This window comes from Corythoichthys intestinalis, chromosome 6 (genome assembly GCF_030265065.1).
Source record: "Corythoichthys intestinalis isolate RoL2023-P3 chromosome 6, ASM3026506v1, whole genome shotgun sequence".
Taxonomy (NCBI): domain Eukaryota; kingdom Metazoa; phylum Chordata; class Actinopteri; order Syngnathiformes; family Syngnathidae; genus Corythoichthys; species Corythoichthys intestinalis.
The window spans coordinates 32,657,740-32,671,828 of record NC_080400.1 but is presented as its reverse complement, the minus strand read 5'-3'; the positions used below and the strand labels follow the sequence as shown (position 1 = coordinate 32,671,828).

The window sequence follows — 14,089 nt, the reverse complement described above, 5'->3', positions numbered from 1 at the left end:
CCCCTCCTGAAAAAACCTGGCCTTAACCCCGACAGCCTGGACAATTTCAGACCCATTTCCAATCACCCACTTCTCTCAAAAATTCTGGAACAGTCCGTCATAACCCAACTTCAGCACCATCTCCACTCCTCCCATTTGTTTGAAACATTTCAATCTGGATTCCGTGTACACCATAGTACTGAAACAGCTCTCATCAAAGTAACCAATGATCTTTTTCTTGCCACTGACTCTGGTTCCATCTCCATCCTCCTCCTCCTCGACCTTTCTGCCGCATTTGACACCTTTGACCACAGCATCCTCCTCCACCGTCTTCAGTCAATAAGGATATCTGGCACTGCACTCCTCTGGTTCACCTCCTATCCCTCCGATCGTCACCACTTCGTCTCCATCAATAACCATAAATCCCACACCTCTCCAGTCACCCATGGTGTCCCCCCAAGGTTCAGTTCTCGGCCCCCTCCTCTTCATAATCTATGCTTCCCCGACGGTCAAATCATTCGCCACCATGGACTCAATTTCCACTGTTATGCAGACGACACTCAACTGTACATTTCAGCTAAATCCATCACCCCTGTCATTCTCTGTACAATCTCAAACTGCCTGTCCGACATAAAACGCTGGATGGACAATAACTTTCTCAAACTCAAGAGTAACAAAACAGAACTTCTCATCACCGGAGCCAAAGCTCTCCTCCCCTCTGTACAGAACCTCACTCTCCTCATTGATAGTAACCCTGTCACCCCTTCCACCTCCGTACGCAATCTTGGCATCATAATGGACTCAACACTGTCATACCAATCACACATCAGCCACCTCACTAAAACCTCCTTCTTTCATCTCCGCAACATCGCCCGCATCCGTCCCTCCCTCTCCCCCAAGCCACAGCTGAAATATTCATTCACGCCTTCATCACATCCAGACTCGACTACTGCAATAGCCTCCTCTATGGTCTTCCATCTTCTCATCTCCAAAAGCTGCAATACGTCCAGAATTCTGCCGCCCGCCTCCTCACCCACACCCGCTCCAGAGAACACATCACCCCCATCCTCCAACAGCTTCACTGGCTTCCAATCTCATACCGGATTCAGTACAAACTCCTCCTCCTCACCTACAAGTCCCCATAACCTGGCCCCTTCCTACCTCACTGACCTTCTACAACTGCACTGTCCCTCCCGCCGCCTACGTTCTGCCGACTCCAATCTCCTCAGACCCATCACTCGCACTAAGCACCGAACCTTAGGGGACCGAGCCTTCCGTGTTCAGAGTGGTGGCGAGTGCTTCCTGGAAGTTACGTCATCAGGTAGAGGTCGGCAGGGTGGCGCGTCCCTCATTGCTATGGTGTTGCTATGGCCATAACTCAAAAACTATGCGGTCAATTATTATTATTATTTTTTAGATGTGACTTTTTGAGACAGCGAATGATGCATTTAATACAATTCAACTGAGTAAAACACTCAAGAGCGAAATCCGAAAAGCTCTTCAGTTGCCCTTTAAACACGCTTAACCTAGCGAACGCAACAACAACTATGATTGGGGATTGCCACGAGATAGCTTTCGGCTAACGTCGCTAGCTTGTACTGTTCATTCCACAACAGTTGGCAGCTCTGCTTTGACAAAGTCATCAGTCATCTATCCAAAAATCACACATTTTTGGCAAATCCTTGATCATAAGCAGACCGGTTGAGGAATCAGGCATCTTCGGAATGTTTGTAGCAGAGAACACGACTCGATGATGGCGTGAAATTAATTCGCTTAGTGCGAACAAAATATGTCCATTTACGTGCCCTGCTATCCTTCAGCCTCTCATACAACTTTTCTTTAGACTGAGAACAATACATCGCCAAACACCGCCGTGGCATCTTACCGAGAAGCAATGCAACAATACTGTGTGTATGGCGGACTTCCCTCGCAGTTCTCGGTGTGACGTAATTTCCGAAGATTTCCGAAGATTGTCGAAGAAAAGCATTTTCGTTGTCAAGGGCGATGCTATGGGTTAAACAAAGAATCTGGAAAAGTTGCGTTAAAAAAAAAATAACGAAAATATGCTTATAATTGTTTAGCCATTGATATCATTCAAAAACATGGTTGCCCAACCTTACTTCACATTTGGTCTTTAAGTTCCATGTTCTCTAAAGCCGTGTACTGTAATTCTGTGTATATAAAATGTGTATAATATGTAATATAAATGTGTATGTAAGCATGTCGCAATATGCAATAATTCCATTTATTGCGCGATAAATAAAAATGAAGGCGGTAAGTTTTCCGCTGCGATTTATCGCCTCGCGTGCACATGCGTGCGCGCGTGCGGCAGACGTGCTGTTAAAAGTTTGGATTCTTCATTACCAACTGCGCAAAATACATCTTCGTTCCAGGTCCGGCAAAAACTAGCACCGGAGCCAATCGTTCCCATTATATGGTGTTATACTTGTATAGCGCTTTTCTACCTCTCAAGGTACTCAAAGCGCTTTACACTACATTGCCATCTACCTACTAGTGACACAGCACCAGGAGCAATGCGGGTATCTTGCTCAAGAATACTTAGGCAAGTTCATCAGGGTGGAGAATCAAACCCACAACCTCTGGGTTGGGGGACAACTACTCCACCACTGAGCCACGCCATCCCTCAATCCTAATGTTAATCCTAATGTCCTAATCATTCCTATATCCTAATGTTCAACGTATACCGGCCGCGTCAGTGCTCCGGAGTGACTGTGGACCATCTACCGCGCGCCGTTGTTTTGTTTACGTGTGGGCGCTCCCGTCAGGAGTGACATTTCACGCGGAGTGACTATTTTTCGGCACAACGCCGGATATTTACAACGAAGTCTGCCAAAACATTCTTACCGACATGGCTGCTACGAACAACCTCGCTTTGACAATGAACAGCTGAATGAAATTAAGAGCGCTGTGCTTCAAACTCGTCCTGTTTATGAAAGTCGATTGTCATATGCTGGTGTTGTGTAGTAATGAGCAAACGTGACTTCAGCGGCGCTTGCTAACTTTTTTAATGCGCGCACACACCAAATATCATGAAATGGCAAACTAGATGTGCTACGTTCCATGCCATTGGCTACGGGAGCCCAGAGTGATTATGGGACACGTAGTCCATATACTACATCGATGAAATCGAAACTGTCATGACTGAATGGAATCAATCCATACCAGTGACAATAGATAATGTTGCAAATATTGTTAATTCAGTACGTGACAGATGGATTCGGACCACAAATAGTATATGTCTTGCTCATGCAGTAAACCTAGCTGCCAAGAGAGCTGTAGCAATCAACAGTGTGCCCTGCCTCACTTTATAAACAGTAAAGATTGTTCTCAGCACTTTTATACAAAAAATTTTCAGATCAGTAAGAAGTAAGCACATAAATATTTTGCACTGAAATGCATGTTTATATGATGGCAATTTAATTTGTGTAGCGATCGCAAATGCTACTCAGTGACTGCCAACGAACACTTTTAATTTTTTCATTGATAACACATCTTAATCCTATAATTTATTTACACTTCCCCCTTACTAAAGTTGTTTTATATATATATATATATATATATATATATATATATATGTAACAGAAACGGTAACAGTGGCAGTCAGATACCATTGTAATTCTTTTCAGGTCATTCATTGTCAGACAGAAGCAGTACGGCACAACGTTACGCTAAAAAAATAAGTTAAAAATATAAAAATGGATTACCTCTTTGTCCTCTGAAAGACAATGCCAACCCAACATAATGTTTACTGCATATGAAACGTGAATGGATTCGCCGAGCTGGTGTTAAATTCCGCGCAAGTTGATTCGGTCTTCACATTTTTTCCTCTCGAGTTTTTGGTTTCCGGAAACGTATGAAGAAAACATCCTTCATGTGTCGTAATGTCTAGAGTCGTTTCTACAAGTTCCAAAAAAGCAATGCGTGATCGGCATGTTCGTTTTTGAAAGATTACCGGAGAAAAAGTAGCACAAATTACGTTGTGTCTATGCGAGGGCGGGTCTATAATGTCCCACTTCGGCTTTACTTCCGCTTTACGATGCGACGTCACGGTCTAAAAATAGCCTGCGTGCGGTACGCCATTGAAGCTTGCTTGTTCACACTGTTACAACGCCTGACCTGTTTTTTCAACACTGACAGCATCAATGGCAGCAATCCCATCCTCACCACTTCCCCCTGTGTCTGCCACTGAGATTATATCACATATTAAAGAAATAGTCAATTTTGAACATAACAGCAATGCATTCTGATCAATTCAAGTCAGTTTTATGGCACTTTAAAAACGCCACGTAATTGATTATATTAATTCTAATTTTCACTCACTGAACAACATGGCAATCCTACCTTCCAGCTCTACACCTGTGGTGTGTTCATTATGGCTAATGCTTGCTGCTACATGATATCCCTTGTGAGGTGCTACAAGAAGCCAAAGTTTCCACAATGGCGTACCGCACGCAGGCTATTTTTAGACCGTAACGTCGCGTCGTAAAGCGGAAGTAAAGCCGAAGTGGGACATTATAGACCCGCCCTCGCATGACTGCCACTGTTACCGTTTCTGTTACATATATAAAAAAACAACTTTAGTAAGGGGGAAGTGTAAATAAATTATAGGATTAAGATGTGTTCAATGAAAAAATTAAAAGTGTTCGTTGGCTGTCACTGAGTAGCATTTGCGATCGCTACACAAAGCTAACAAAATTACCCCCAAGAACGTTAAGAGACGTAGGACAACCAGAGGATATATAAGAAAGACAGGGCTGATGGTAAAGGATAGCTTGTTGAAACAGGAGAATGTCATTGTCAGTCGCATTGATAAAAAAGCTAAAGCTAAGCATAGGTCGGCTCGTTTTTTTTCGTCTTTTTCAGCCTTCGACACTAAAGCCATCTCTTTAACTGACATTTTTATGTTCTTCCACGTCTTTGCCAGTCAATTTGGCCCCAGGCACATCATTTTCGGAGAGAATTGGTAGGTTTAACTCTGTAAACATCTCCTACATACACGATTTCCATTCATTTCCTATTAGGGACAAACGGTGGCCTGTCCTTACTTAGCAACAGTAGCTAATGTCATGAATATTAATGAGCGGAAGTGACGTGCTGCTTGCGGTACGCCATTACATATTGTGGTATCACACGGTGCAAGTTGCATTTTATTCGCCATCTGGCCTTACCACTTTCGTTGTAATCCTCTGTAGTTTGAGGCAGCGAGGTCGTTGCATGAAAAAAATTAGCTATTTTTGCGCATTTTGCCGATTCTTTCACGAGTGCTTTTCTCTTTTTAATTCTTATTTTTCAGCACCACCCTTGCTCTTTTTATCCATCCGAGCACCGAGATAGCAGCTAATTTGTCTCAATACGGATACGGACTACAATTAGGGTGCGGAGCTGCATGCTGTATTTTTCGTCTGCACACGTGAGGATGCGTCAGGGGAAAAAAAAAAAAAATATATATATATATATACATATATATACACAGTGCCCTGCAAAAGTATTCGGCCCCCTTGAACCTTGCAACCTTTCGCCACATTTCAGGCTTCAAACATAAAGATATAAAATTTTAATTTTTTGTCAAGAATCAACAACAAGTGGGACACAATCGTGAAGTGGAACAAAATTTATTGGATAATTTAAACTTTTTTAACAAATAAAAAACTGAAAAGTGGGGCGTGCGATATTATTCGGCCCCCTTGCGTTAATACTTTGTAGCGCCACCTTTTGCTCCAATTACAGCTGCAAGTCGCTTGGGGTATGTTTCTATCAGTTTTGCACATCGAGAGACTGACATTCTTGCCCATTCTTCCTTGCAAAACAGCTCGAGCTCAGTGAGGTTGGATGGAGAGTGTTTGTGAACAGCAGTCTTCAGCTCTTTCCACAGATTCTCGATTGGATTCAGGTCTGGACTTTGACTTGGCCATTCTAACACCTGGATACGTTTATTTTTGAACCATTCCATTGTAGATTTGGCTTTATGTTTTGGATCATTATCCTGTTAGAAGATAAATCTCCGTCCCAGTCTCAGGTCTTGTGCAGATACCAACAGGTTTTCTTCCAGAATGTTCCTGTATTTGGCTGCATCCATCTTCCCGTCAATTTTAACCATCTTCCCTGTCCCTGCTGAAGAAAAGCAGGCCCAAACCATGATGCTGCCACCACCATGTTTGACAGTGGGGATGGTGTGTTCAGGGTGATGAGCTGTGTTGCTTTTACGCCAAACATATCGTTTTGCATTGTGGCCAAAAAGTTAAATTTTGGTTTCATCTGACCAGAGCGCCTTCTTCCACATGTTTGGTGTGTCTCCCAGGTGGCTTGTGGCAAACTTTAAACGAGACTTTTTATGGATATCTTTGAGAAATGGCTTTCTTCTTGCCACTCTTCCATAAAGGCCAGATTTGTGCAGTGTACGACTGATTGTTGTCCTATGGACAGACTCTCCCACCTCAGCTGTAGATCTCTGCAGTTCATCCAGAGTGATCATGGGCCTCTTGGCTGCATCTCTGATCAGTTTTCTCCTTGTTTGAGAAGAAAGTTTGGAAGGACGGCCGGGTCTTGGTAGATTTGCAGTGGTCTGATGCTCCTTCCATTTCAATATGATGGCTTGCACAGTGCTCCTTGAGATGTTTAAAGCTTGGGAAATCTTTTTGTATCCAAATCCGGCTTTAAACTTCTCCACAACAGTATCTCGGACCTGCCTGGTGTGTTCCTTGGTTTTCATAATGCTCTCTGCACTTTAAACAGAACGCTGAGACTATCACAGAGCAGGTGCATTTATACGGAGACTTGATTACACACAGGTGGATTCTATTTATCATCATCGGTCATTTAGGACAACATTGGATCATTCAGAGATCCTCACTGAACTTCTGGAGTGAGTTTGCTGCACTGAAAGTAAAGGGGCCGAATAATATTGCACGCCCCACTTTTCAGTTTTTTATTTGTTAAAAAAGTTTAAATTATCCAATAAATGTTGTTCCACTTCACGATTGTGTCCCACTTGTTGTTGATTCTTGACAAAAAAATTAAATTTCATATCTTTATGTTTGAAGCCTGAAATGTGGCGAAAGGTTGCAAGATTCAAGGGGGCCGAATACTTTTGCAAGGCACTGTATATATATATATATATATATATATATTTTTTTTTAAGACGGTCCACAGGGACAGCGGTAACAGAATGTAAGTTATACTCACTGACACTGTCATAAATGAATACCAAACAAAAAATTATAACAGAGTAATTTTTTTTTTTTTTTTTATAAAACCCGGACCGCCCCATCAGGCCGGCCGGCCCATCGGGAATCGTCCAGAAGCTCCCGATTAGTCACTCCGGGCCTGGCTTTGATATAAACGTGTATTATTGAGGATGACACCCAGACTCTTAACCTGGGGTCAGGGGGAAACAGAGGAGTTGTCAATGGAAATTGAAATGTTGATTATTTTAGATATGGTGGATTTAGTGCCAGTTAAAAGAAGTTTAGTTTTATTACTGTTGAGTTTGAGAAAATTGAAAGAGAACCCAGTATTTATTGAATGTAAACAGTCAGATAGGTGATTAGAAGGAAGGGTAGGATTAGGTTTAGTGAACAGGTAGACCAGGGTGTTGTCCACATTGTCATGAAAGTAAATGTTGTATTTTAGAAATACCTGACCACGGGGAATAAGATCGATGATAAATAGGAGGGATCCAATAACAGAGCCTTGGGGAAGACCAGTGTGTTTTTTATTGTAAAGTGTCATGAAAATTTCTTCTGTTTTGTTGTTGTTGTTGTTATTAGCGCTGTCAGATTTCCACTGGATCTTCTTCAGTGATGTGTTGAAGCACTGTGTCTCTCTTTGGGTCCTGCGAGCTGTCAGGTCCCTCAGGCCAGCACAAGCGATGGAGACGCTAGCAATTGGATAAATGACACTGCTTTACTAAAATATGTGAAAAATCCTCTTTCAATTAACAATCGAAAATGCTTTCCTCATCTTTTATAAATCATAGAACACACATTAATGTTTTACAGTGTGTTGCCAATTGTGGACTAAGCCTACCTGTCTCAGAGTTCCTTTGGTGGTGATTAGCTTGTACAACGCCCAGCCCGGCACCAGCAAGATGGAGGAGAGAGCCATCATCCAGCCCATTACGTGGGCCCAGGTGGGGAACAGGTACCTGCGGTTGAATGTCAGTGGCTTGTAATCAACTAGAAAATATACAAAAGAGCCCTGGAAAAAAAGGACAACATGGATTCATGTTACAAAACTAAAGGGTGATTTGTTTTGTGGATGGTAATAAAAATAATAACAATACAGGTAGTCCTGCTATGAACGAGTTCCGTTACCACGGTGGCGACATAACCCGAATTTCCGCATAAGTCGAAATTAACCCTTTAAGTACCCCTAAATATCCCCTATATCTCAAAATAACTATCCAAAAACATGTATTATATGTCTTACGTTGTGTTAAATGTTGTTATAAATGTTGTTATATTCAATGAATATTTGGGCTTTAATGGCGAGTGAGTCACCTCGCTTTAAGAAAAGGGTGCTCTAGAAGGAGTAGGGAGGTGAGAGGGGGGGGAAATCATGTACGTTCGGGTCGCCAGCGTCACCTCTCTCAATGCGAGCCCGCCATCTGAACTAAAAAAAACGGATCTGGACTCGCAAGAAAAACGGCGCTAAAGGAGAAGCAGCAGCATGAGAACAAGGATGCGGCAGATCTCCTGGCCTAAAGGAACTGCAGGACTGCAGTGAGGCTGCTCGGGGAGAATGGGGCTCCTGACATGAAGAACGGCATCGGGAACTAGGTACTGCTACTTTATATGACTCAAAAAAAAAACAACAAAAAAAGAAATGACTGGAGACAAAAATAGCGGACGAGTCAGGTACGTCGTAACCCAGGGAATACCTAAACTGCTACTAATAAAAATATATTTCATTTCAAAGCACCTGTCAAAGGATTCTCGCTCGCCTGCGAATGAATGCCACAAAAAAAAAAAAAAAAAATGTATACATAAATTGATATATGTGGGGTGTCCAGGGAAGCTGTATGTATCCTTTTGCAGTTGAAAAGTGGACATGTTTAAATCTGAACTGCTTTATACACTCCCAGCAGTATGTAATAAATAATTTTCTTCCTTCAAAGTTTAGTCGGTCAATGGTTTTAATGTACAAAGAAACCCATAGACAATTTGGTTGCCAGCTGCTGGGAACGTATGCAATTTTTATGGGACACCCTATATATTAATTACCAGACTCGGAACAATTAAGGAACTATGCTTAAATAATACACTTCACTGGTCATTGGCATACATCTAGGGTGTTTGATAAACCTCTTCTTCTGTCAGCTTCACAGGTGGAGTTTGTTGGTGTCCTGCCCTGTGCCGTCCCGTCGCCGTTCCTGGCCCCGGGGTTTTCGGCCGGGGCTTGTCTGGTTGCGTCTGGCTGTGCGGGGGTCCCGTTGGGCCCGTGCTGGTCTCGTGGGCGGGTGGGGGTGCCGCGCAGTTGCCGGTCCGGGGTGGGGTGGAGTTGGGTGGGGGCTGGGTGGTGTATGCGGCGGCCATAATTCCCTCCCGGGTCGGCCCAGCCAGATCCGCATCTCCTGCCAGCGGTGACGTCGACGGGGCCGACGGCGCCTTGGGTGGGGCTTGCTGTCCCTTGCCGGTGGGGCGGACGTCCCCTGGTCTCTGGCGCTTGGAGTAGCGCCTGCTCGGAGCGCGGGGTGGGTGCTCGGGCGGCAGGGGGAGGGGTGGGCGGTTGCGGGTGTGACGTGGGTGGTCTGGAGCGGGGGTTGATCGGGGCCCTGGCACTTCTCCCGGTGGTTCCGCTGGACGAGGCCACGCCCGCGGGAGCCTGCCTCTTAACTCACGCACTTTTCACTTCGGCACTGTAAATATCTTTCACCCTGGCACTTACATACTCATACATCTCTCCGGGGAGAGTTGGGACGGGGCCATACAGTCACAAGGGATTCACACGATTACTGGGTTCAAGATCACAGAGCTGATTTGTGTACAGCTTATAGACTCCCCCACCCCCATCTCCCTCTTTCCCTGGTCAACAGGCCCCCCACATGGTGTCAACCGGAAATACATCTAGCTGACGATAGCACCAACATATTAGTAGTTAGTGTAGATGTACAATGTATTTCTTGTTGTAGTTTGTGTTTCTTTTCTTTCTTCTCTTGTGGTTCTTTTCTTCTGTTCCCCCATAACCCCTTCCTGTTCGCTGCTTTGTCATAATAAGTGAGCTATGTTGAATGATCACAATGGGAGTGTGTCAGATTCTCAATGTGAAACATTAAAACTGTTCAGACCATCCGGGCACTTAGACTTCCATTCTCTGTGTCAAACAGCTGAACAGGACAGGTAAATAATTTTTTTTTTTTTTTTTTAAATCAAAGCACCTATCAAAACACCCGAGGACACAGTCAGAAAAATGCAAATTTGACAAAGCACAATGAAAATAACTAAACACTAAGAAGTCATACAACAAAACAAAACTGAAATTCTAAGGTGGTTGTCACTTTGTGGAGTATGTAGAACGCTGATATCATTCAATGTCTCAAAGAAACAGGTGATCTCTCAAGATCTCATCCATTCAAGTGAGAAATATATGTAATATCTCAAGCGCTTCTCCTCTGCTTGATGCAGTGGATCAGGTCCAGTAGGTCCTGATCATGCTTTTATCCGTTAACCCGCATGCGTTCAAATTGCAGGGTTGGGAAGAAAAAAAAACTTGGCACGATGGATTCTATTCATGCAAATTATTTTGACTACAGCTTGGGAGAAAATTTATTTTCCAGCAAGACAGTGATTCAAAGCATACTGCAAAAGCTACACAGGAAAGGTTCAGAAAGAACCAGGTAAATGTTCCAGAGTGGCCAAGTCAAAGCCCAGACCTCAGTCATATAGAAAATTTGTGGCTGGACTTGTAAAGAGCTGTTCATGCCGGATACCAATGCAATGACAGAGTTTGAACAGTTTTGCAAAGAAGAATGGAGCCAAATTGCAGTGGGCAGATGTACAAGACTGATTGAGACTTATCCACACAGACTCACTGCTGGGATTGCAGCCAAAGATGAATCTACGAAATCCATACTTGAATATTTTTGCAAACGATTGTTTTCATTGATATATTTTTATTTCATTGACATTACTCTGTTGAAATCTGTTTTCACTTTGGCATTAAAAAAAAATTCCAACACATTTTTGTGTTAAAAACGCCAAATTCTTTAAACCATGAAAGATTTATAAATGCAAAAAAGGGGAAAAAGATCCAAGGGGGTGAATATATATGATATATTCTGTATACACCTAACTAGAATCACACTTACCAGTGAAACAAATGGAGTCAGGAAGCGCCAGCAGATTTTAAAGTACGCATTTGCACGCTGTCCTGTCATGTCAGCTATGATGCCGCACAGTCGCTCTGCACCTTAATTCATGGAGAAACTCAGTTAATACAACAGCACATGATAGCTAATGCCAATGCTAGAACTTCTATAAAAACTTTCAAGCAGTATATTGTCAGTTTGACAATCAAGGGGAGTTGCTATAGCCAACTATCACTGTTCACTGCTCATATCATGCAAAAAACCAAACTGTTCTAAACAAATCATACTAACAAAAATGTTAAAGTTATGCCTGTTAAGTCAGTTTGACTCGATCCTTTTTGCCGGGAAGACATTAAGCACCATAAAAATAAGCACATAACCACGGGTGAAAATGCGCCGGAACAGTGCTTTCATCCGGAAAATATAAGTGCAACTGTCAAAACACCATGTTTAAAAAAAAAACAAAAAAAAAACTGCCACACACACATCTCCAAGAAGAAATATGTTAGATTTACAGCCAGAAGTGTTAACAACAAGCCTAATAAAGTGCATTTCAAATTGCATTTACATGTCAGGAAATGAGGGAAAACGAAAAATTAGGAAATGGAGGTTGTGATTACCGGTGTTTTTCCTGTTATTTTGCACATGATTGAAAAAATACAATTTTGAATGAAAATCAGTTTCTCATGTATGCCTTGTTACAGTAAGTGAAATGCAGTAGTGTAATTCATGTGTAAAACCTGTTGTGTTTTATTATGTAGATTATTGCGTAGCTGTATTATAGGTATAGCTGTGCCAAAAGGAGTCTTCTTTGCATGTCGGTGGTTTTAGGAGGCTTGCCCCCCCCCCCCTATGGCAACCTTTATGTCATATACATATACATATATGTACATACTGGACTGTCTCAGGAAATTAGAATACACAATATTCTAATTTTTTGAGACAGTCCTGTGTATATATACAGGACTGTCTCAGGAAATTAGAATATTGTGTATTCTAATTTCCTGAGACAGTCCTGTATATATACACAGGACTGTCTCAAAAAATTAGAATATTGTGTATTCTAATTTTCTGAGACAGCAAGACTGTCTCAGGAAATTAGAATATTGTGTATTCTTATTTCCTGAGACAGTCCTGTATATATACACAGGACTGTCTCAAAAAATTAGAATATTGTGTATTCTAATTTTCTGAGACAGTCCAGTATATACTGTATGTCTATATGCTGCCATAGCAGATTCATGGCGCACTAAGCCTCAGAACTATTTTTAATTTGTCCGTTTTGCCCTGAAAACCCCCGTTTACAGACGTCGCGCAACTGCTTTTGTTTCAACCTAGCCATAAAAAGAAGGTAAGTAATTATATTTATTATTCAAAATGTCTGTCATTTTTGTCTAAATTTTAGTTTAAGAAAGAAAAAAAAAAAAAAACGACTGTAAAAAATTATTCACTCGCATATTTTAAACTTTTAAACGAATTACATCACAATGAAAAATTTGGCGTCTGTAAAAAAGTCCAGGATATCTACCTCATAACTATCGTCTAATTGTATTTTTTTTGTTACTGTCGCATTTTCCCCGATATGTTAGATGATAAATAATTGATCTAAACAAAAAAAAATTGAAAAATAACGTTTAAACGGGTAACTATATGAAAAAGAAAATCTCAACCACTCCTTGTTGTCTGCGATTTCTGCATAGCGACCCTTGTTATACTGTATCACCATGTTTCACCCAAAATCCGGCTGTGGCCATTCACAGCTGTGTCTTGACACTCGGTGATACATGCGACATGGATTTTTTGGATCGAAACAAGGTAAGTACACGATAATATCTCGGTAAAATCGTGGTGTCTTTAATTCTGCTCTCGTGTGTTCTCGCCCCCAATTAAGGTTTTGCTGTTAAAATTTTTTTTAAAAAATGCTTTCCTGTTCAAAATTTTTGTTCCCCAAGAAAATTGAGATTTTAAGCTTCCCAATGATGTATCACACATGCATTTTGGACATTTTGAAAGTTGGCCAAATTGAGGGTCTCAGAGCGGAACTTCAAGTCACCTGAGTGTTTTCCGCCATACATATATATTATACATACATATATATATATATATATATATATATATATATATATATATATATATATATATATATATATATATATATATATATATATATATACACATATACATTCACTGGCCACTCACTGTTTACTGAACCACTCCATATATATAGCAGTTCTTCGTGGCATAGATTCAACAAGGTGCTGGAAGCATTCCTCAGAGAGTTTGGTCCATATTGACTTGATAGCATCACACAGTTGGTGATTTGAGTGACTTTGAACGTGGCATGGTTGTTGGTGCCGGAAGGGCTGGTCTGAGTATTTCAGAAACTGCTGATCTACTGGATTTTCACGCACAACCATCTCTAGGGTTTACAGAGAATGGTCCGAAAAAGAAAAAATATCCAGTGAGCGGCAGTTCTGTGGGCGGAAGTGCCTTGTTAATGTCAGAGGAGAATGGCCAGACTGGTTCGAGCTGATAGAAAGGGCAACAGTGACTCTGTTACGTCCCAAGGACAGCTCGCGAAGGGCGTAACATAAAACAAGCCACACAAATGTATGAGTGGAAACAAATTTATTTACACAACAATCAAACTCGCAATGAATATGTACAGAATGCCGACGAAGCGTGACTTCAGGGTAAGCCCAGGCCAAAACAACAAACAAAAGGAACTACACTTAAACCGCACCCGCTAACTAAACCCTGATCATGTAAAAGGAACAAAGAAAA

At 41.9% G+C, this 14,089-nt stretch overlaps 1 protein-coding gene across 1 annotated transcript in view; it reads right to left on the bottom strand.

Annotated features, from left to right (window-relative positions):
- Window positions 1-7,729: 7,729 nt before the first annotated feature.
- Window positions 7,730-14,089, bottom strand: part of LOC130917300 (sodium- and chloride-dependent GABA transporter 2-like) — a 43,668-nt gene continuing 37,308 nt past the window's right edge. Inside the window, exons 13-15 of the mRNA XM_057838553.1 lie at window positions 11,306-11,406; window positions 8,026-8,196; window positions 7,730-7,876 (exon numbers count right to left, since the gene is read on the bottom strand). Coding sequence (XP_057694536.1) covers window positions 7,772-7,876; window positions 8,026-8,196; window positions 11,306-11,406 — 377 coding nt within the window. The 3' untranslated portion in view covers window positions 7,730-7,771. The remainder of the gene's footprint in view (window positions 7,877-8,025; window positions 8,197-11,305; window positions 11,407-14,089) is intronic.